The following is a 6,815-nucleotide window of genomic DNA, read 5'->3' as shown; positions in this document are numbered from 1 at the left end:
AGCTTCAGGTCATTCATCGAGATATGCTATCCACATTCGACACTGCAAAAATCACAAACAGAAATTTATGGTCTGACTTTCAGAGGGGTTGAGCATTTTTATTGAACTATTTTTTATTTATTTTACTGAACTAGTTTTATTGAAGTGCAGGTGCTCAGATCCCTTGAAAATCACAGCATTGCTGTATACTCCAGTAATGTAATCTTGCCACATTTATGTTCTGAAATCAGTTTGGTACACACCGACATCTCTTTGTACAGTAGTCCTTTTAGTTCCTGGAAAGCCACTCCTTTTTGTCACCTAGTAACTTTTTAATAGTCAACATCAAGCTCAGAGTTTCAGAGCTAGGTACTTGATTTTTCAGTAGGACTACGATGCAACATTTTTCTTATGCCCTAATTAAGTTACAAACTGAAGCTACAATATTTTGGAAGTGTTCTGAATGTGAGAAGTTACAATAATATTTTCTATATTTAAAAATGGAAGTAGCTGAATGTAAGATAACACCTGGTACAGATAAACCAAGTCAAGTACTGGAACAGATTTGGCATCTAAATCTAATGACAAGAGAAACACTTCTAAAGGGTGACCTTCAAGATAATGAAGATACAGCGGAGTATATGCCTAGATTGATCTTTCTCATGCAAGAACTCAGCAGTTCCCTCAGCCAACAGCTACAACACAATACAGAGATCCTACAAGACACCTGCCAGCTATTGAATACTCTTCAAAACAAACACAAGCAATTGGTTTCAAGTCAAGGCAAGTAAAGATGAGTTTAACCATAAAGAGAATTTATTTAATATATAGTAAGCCAAATTTTGCCCTCTGATGCTCATGTGAAGTCACATTTTACATTAATTGGAACTTCAATATTTGTTCTTTCAGTAGAATATATTTTACTTTTTATTCTCTCCATGTATTTTTCTGAAGAGATAGTGACTTAAAAAAGGTTTCCATGTAGAATAATGAATTAAACTGAATTAATATAAAGTTTCCTTATCTATATTGTTTTGCATTATTATTTGTATAAAAAAATACAAGTAAGGGCCAATTCTTGGTTCTTCTGCCCTCTGATCCTGCATAGCTCAAGCAAACCAGAAATTCTTCCTCCAATCTTTCCTGAGGAAACTAAATTACTCTAGATTTCCCCCTTCTTAATGTACTGTTAAACTGGTCTGCTAATAGTATTTAATTACACAAATTTACATTTAATGGGTCAATTATGTGCTTTCATGTGGGATTCACATTAAAAATAGTATCCTGAACAAAGGATAGCATGCTTTTGCAAACCAAAAATTTCCCCAAAATCCCACCACATCAAGAATATTTAGCAAAATATAGCAGAAAAATACAATCTCTGCATTTAATAATATTTTAGTTTAGCACACCAGGATTAAGAGACTGAGAGATACAATTTCCTGACTCAGATCTTCAGCTATGCCCGTACTTATGAGTCTTAGCTCTATGGTTTTCATAAGATATCCAAGATCATACAAGAGCTTTCTAGTGAGAAAAGACCTGCTTGCAATTTGGTTTTCCCAACTATGTATATGTGATCTGTATTAGTTACTTTTCATTCATTCAGAACTCTCTGATTCTCTTTTTCCAAAAAGATTCTTTTCCATAGTCTCTCTCTTTCATATAAAATAACGAGTTAGTAAAGAAGTTAAGAAACACTTAAACATAGACTGCCACTGTATTCTGAAACTGGGTTATCTCAGGTCAGAAAAACAAGGAAAGTACAGTCCTTAAAGTGATCACATGCTTTTAAAAAATGCACAGAAGGAAATTTCAAGGTTAACATTGTAACAACATGTGGAAAGGCTCTTTTAACACAATGTTGGTGAATAGTCTAAAATTACTATGCAGTGATATGGTTCAGCTTTTAAACACATACAGGTCACAAAATTCAAAGGTACATAGGATAGGCAAACCTCAGTTTTCAGAATGGCTCAAGAATATATGAAAAAAATGGAACTGGGGAAAACTGAAAATTTCAAATAAAAACCTACATTTTTATTTCCAAATTTGAGGTAATGGGGGTTTGCATAACTGGAGTTTACATGTAATATCCATAGCATCTATAGCAATATTTTGTATTACTGTATCTAGTGTCAGCTTTAAAGCCTTAATATGCATGTTCGCTGTACATAAATTGGTGTGTAGGCTGTAAGGAAAATATGAGACAAATTTAAGGTGAAATGGCTTAATGGCTGCAACTTTATTTAGTAAATAACACACAAATTGAAACCACCTAGATGCAGGCAAATAGTTTCCGCTGTAGTAGGCAACCATGGTCATGTTTTTGTAATAGTCTTATGCTCTGGATCCTACTTATAGTATTAGGTAACAGTTTGGTCACTTAAATAGTTTTAAGATTGCTCAAAAGGTTTTGCAAGCCTTGTCAGGTGATATAAGCAGTATTAACCGTTTGCTTAAACCCCTGAAGCCAGTTTGTGTCCAGCTACTGCTCCCCTTTTCTGTTACACCAAGTGGATCTCAGATGCAACTGGAAACTGATCTTCCTCATAGCCCCTTAGTCCATCCATCCATTCTGGAATCCCTCTCTCCATACAGTTAGGATCCAAAATGTAGACTCCCCCACAGATGGCACTAGGTGCATCCATATACATGTATCTGATGTGTGAGAGAGATTATGATGAATTTAAATTTTAAAAAATCCCATAATTTAATTACACGTTGGCAGCAATTTTCACAAATGGGTGGGGGAGAGGAATACACCCACTAAACCTTAGCAGTTCAGGTGCTTTTTTTTGAAGTCTACTCTGAGGGTTGAGAAAGTATTGGACAAATAGTGGAAGGAATGGAGCACATCACCCTCTGCCTTTCTTATTCGGTTTTACCTCAAAGGATTGGTAAAACAATAGGAATTTTTACCCTAGTCGAGCATCTTGAAACCACACTTGAGCTACTCCCATATCATGTTCCTGAGATGACCACTGGGATATTCTCAGGATGATTGCCCCCAAACTGATAATTAAGTTAGTGGAGGATCCTTTTCTCAGTATTAATTTTTAATTGTTGTGAGTTATGGTATGAACTGATTTTTTTACATCCGGTAGAAGTGCTTAGAGCTCTAACACTAGACACATTACAAATCAAAATACATATAAATAAAACCACTTTTTTTGTTGTAAATGGACAGAATACATGACCTTTACATATTGGCTGAGTTGCAGATATTGGAAGAGCATTGGGTTAGGAATCGGTTGCGCCTCTGACTGCTCGTGTGGTGGTGGGCTGGAAATAGCTGGTGTAGATAATGAAGTAGGGACAGGTACAGGAGAATAGGACTTTATTCTAAATGAAGCCCTTTTTAAGGCCAGAATGGTATAGGGACATTTTGGGATTCCCTTTGTTACCTTACCAAGTATATGCTAGCTGGTCCATAAGGTGAGATATCTTGAATCAATTATATTTACTGTACAAACCACGCACCAAATTCTTCTAGTAAATCTGTAAATGCAAAGCATTTCTAATGAAGACAGTGGAATTGCTCAGATTTACATTAGTAAACAACGTGCACAATTTAGCCCCATAATGGCACATACTTAAGCCAGTAAGGGTGCATGCAGATCATGCTATATCCACTCTCTTCATTTCTTTATTCCTCAACCATTTTTTTCACATTATGAAATCATTCATTCTTTATTGAAATCTACATTTTTTTTGAAGTTTGAAATCTCATATCCAAGGCAGTTTACAGTTGCTAGAGTGAAAAAATGCATCTGCACAATTTTTTTCCAACTTCAGAAATAAAAAAATATATACTTTTCATACTCTGGTAATTGAACAACCATTAAATACATTTTCTTTGGATCTTTCAAATGTAAATTCCTTGGCTGAGGACAAATATAAAAAACTTTCTTGAAAATGTAATTTTTGGAGACAGATTTATATAAGCCTCTGAAAACTAGGACTGAAAGAAAAGGCCCGTCTAATCTATCGCATCACACCAATAACATTATCATATAGTACAATTATTTTTCATGTAGAAAACAATAAGGTATTGATTAATCTAGACAGCTTCCTCATTAGGTGTGAAAGAAGGAGCAGTGAAGGTGAGTCATTGGATTCTATTCAGAAGAGAATCACCCTATTTGGTGTCTTTTCCCCCTCTCTCTCTCAATCTTTTGCAAGTGGTAAGTGTTGCATATGGTGTTTCATCTCTATCACTTTTTTATTTGTTTTGACTTGCACTGGATTTAACCTCAAAAACAAGCCTGTGAGTATCACACAGTACTGAACAGAAATATGCTGAGAAATGCTCCCAGAGATTTGTAATGCATCTAATAAATGAAGAGAGACAGTTCCAAAACTCTCCAATTGCTACAGAGTTGACAGCAAAAGGCTTGAGGGTTGCTGTAAAAGTAATACATCTAAAATCCTTGAACATTTTTCTTTGCAAGAATTTCCAGGAAAGGGCATAAGACAAGACAAATCAGGAAAATAAAATAATCCATTTTTCTTATAAGGTCACATTGTGACAGATATGGCAATTTCCTGTCATATGCTTGGGAGGCCTTACTGAATTAAGTTTATGTATCTTTGGAATCCATTGTGTTACATGCGTGGTTTTTGTATTATTGTGGGCTGGGATAGTATGTAATCTCTCGAAGGATGGAGCTGTGACAGATGTGAGACCCGAGGGTTCAAAAGACTATATTGTTCAACGTGCCTGAGAATGTACTTTTGGGACAAAAAGTGTTAAGTGGTTTTCCTGGTGAATTCCTAATGGGAGGTGAATGCAAATTCCTCACCTCTAGTTATTCAAAAATACTCAGCCCTTTGAAGCTATGTCCTGAGGAGTGGGCCATTGTCTACTGACTGTCTTGTATATGAGGCCAAGATCTAAGTCCCAAGGTTTAACTGAGGAATACCTAATAGGAGTTGAATGCAAATCCCTTATCCCAGTTATGCCAAAAAAAAATCCAATAAACCAAAACCCAGCCTTTTGAAACTATGCCCTGAGGAATGGGCCATTGTCTGCTGATCACCTCATACATGAAGCCAGAAAGGCCCCAACTGCGTAAAGGAAAGACTGAACTATTCATGGTTGTTCTGATTCTGAATCTGAGAAAGTTATGAACTTCTAATCACAGGGCATACCCAGTTATGAGTTTTGAAGGATTGACACCAGAACTCGAGACTTCAGCTGGTATGATAAGCTTTTTAGCATGCATGTAGGTTCTTTTATTGTTTTAAATTTGTTTTATCTGTAAATCTTTCACCTTCAGAATAAATGTGCTTGCTTAGAAAGAGCTGTGTGGTAACTTGTAACTGAGGGAAACACTGTTCATAGCCTCTGGAGAGAAAGCAAAATGCAGACAATGTCCTATTTAGGCAGTCTGGCTTCATGGGAATATCACAGTGTGGGCAGAGAACTGTGCAGCTTGGAAAAACCCCAGATAGAAGGAAGAGAGAAGAGGGTCTCCATCCGAGGGATGTTGATTGAGGAGCCGGTAGCCTAGTGTGAGTGCCTTTGGTCTTTGTAGTCCTCTCTGTCCATAAGAGTGAAAATATCCAAGTCCTTTGTCCCTGACAGTAGTGAAGCAACCCACCACATCATGTTCTTTTCTCCCACCTTGTTCAATTCACACTCCACTTCAAAAACATTGTCATCCCCCTCCCTGAAATGAGGAAATAATTTGAAGTGTATGCCACTCACAGAGACAGATACAGGGGGTTTGGTTTCATCTACCAGCTTAGTTTTCCCTGGCACAGTCTCTCCATCTCGAGCTGATATGTTCCCTGTCCTCTTTCCTCATGCTGCTCCTCCTGTTGGCTCTGGTTCTTCTTCTCTTCTTTCTCATCCTGGCACTGCCACTCCTGGTCTGTTAACAGCTGGAGTTCCAGTCGCACTCTGTCCCTCTCCAGCTTCTTGTACTCTGTCAGTCTGTCCACAATTTCTGTTGCAGTGAGGCGTTCAATCCCCATGAGACATAGTTGCTGCCTCTGGCAGCCTCTTCCTTGCTTATCTCCAGGGAGTTGGCTCCAAGATTTTCCCCACCTGTTGGACCCTCTTTCAATGGGCTGGATGTTCCCTGCAAACCTGAGCCATCATTTCTCTTCCCGTCATCAGAAAACAGCAAGTCAACAAGGTGCACCTTTGTCCACTCCTTAGGGTTGCACTGCCTTTCGCTACATAACTCAAGCTGCTGACTTTTCTTCAGCTGTTCTTAACCCATTTCCCCCCTCACCCAGTCTCTCTTCTCACTATTCCTTTCCCTAAAACACCATGAGACGTTTTCCTTTGTGCTATTTCCTTCCGCAGTATTTGCTTTCAGTGCTGTTGGCACTTCTGGCAGTTCACCCTATCATAGATCCCTCATACACTGCCATCATATATGACAGTTTCAGGACAACTACACCTGCCTTCCTCCCTCATAGTCCACTAAGTGCACCACACCGGGATCCCAGCTCCTCAGCTGTCACACCTCTCTTGACTAGAGATGCACATCTCTCCCCCTCCTGACAGGGGCTTTTCCTGGCTGCAAAGTTCCTTGCCAACACTGTGATATTCCCAGCAAGCCAGACTGCCTAAACAGACCAGCAGCAATGCTTTATTTTCTCTCTAGAGGCTATGAACAGCATAATTGCCCTCAGTTACAAGTTACCATACAGCTCTCTGTAAGTAAGCACATTTATTCTTAAGGTGAAAGAATTATAGAGAACATATTCAAAACAATAAAAGAACCTACAAACCTGCTTTAAAAGGTCACCCCAACTCCAACCTCGATCTCTGGTAGGTGTCAGTCCTTCAACACCTGAAACTGGGTTTTCCTTGTGGT

General features: G+C 38.4%; 1 protein-coding gene across 1 annotated transcript in view; it reads left to right on the top strand.

The window, feature by feature from the left end:
• Window positions 1-40: 40 nt before the first annotated feature.
• Window positions 41-6,815, top strand: part of DTHD1 (death domain containing 1) — a 44,930-nt gene continuing 38,155 nt past the window's right edge. The window contains exon 1 of the mRNA XM_007059716.4: window positions 41-762. Within this exon, the coding sequence (XP_007059778.3) occupies window positions 480-762 (283 nt within the window). The 5' untranslated portion in view covers window positions 41-479. The remainder of the gene's footprint in view (window positions 763-6,815) is intronic.

Source organism: Chelonia mydas, chromosome 4 (genome assembly GCF_015237465.2).
Source record: "Chelonia mydas isolate rCheMyd1 chromosome 4, rCheMyd1.pri.v2, whole genome shotgun sequence".
Taxonomy (NCBI): Eukaryota; Metazoa; Chordata; order Testudines; family Cheloniidae; genus Chelonia; species Chelonia mydas.
Note: the sequence above shows the minus strand (reverse complement) of the source record. Positions and strands in the feature narration are given on the sequence as shown.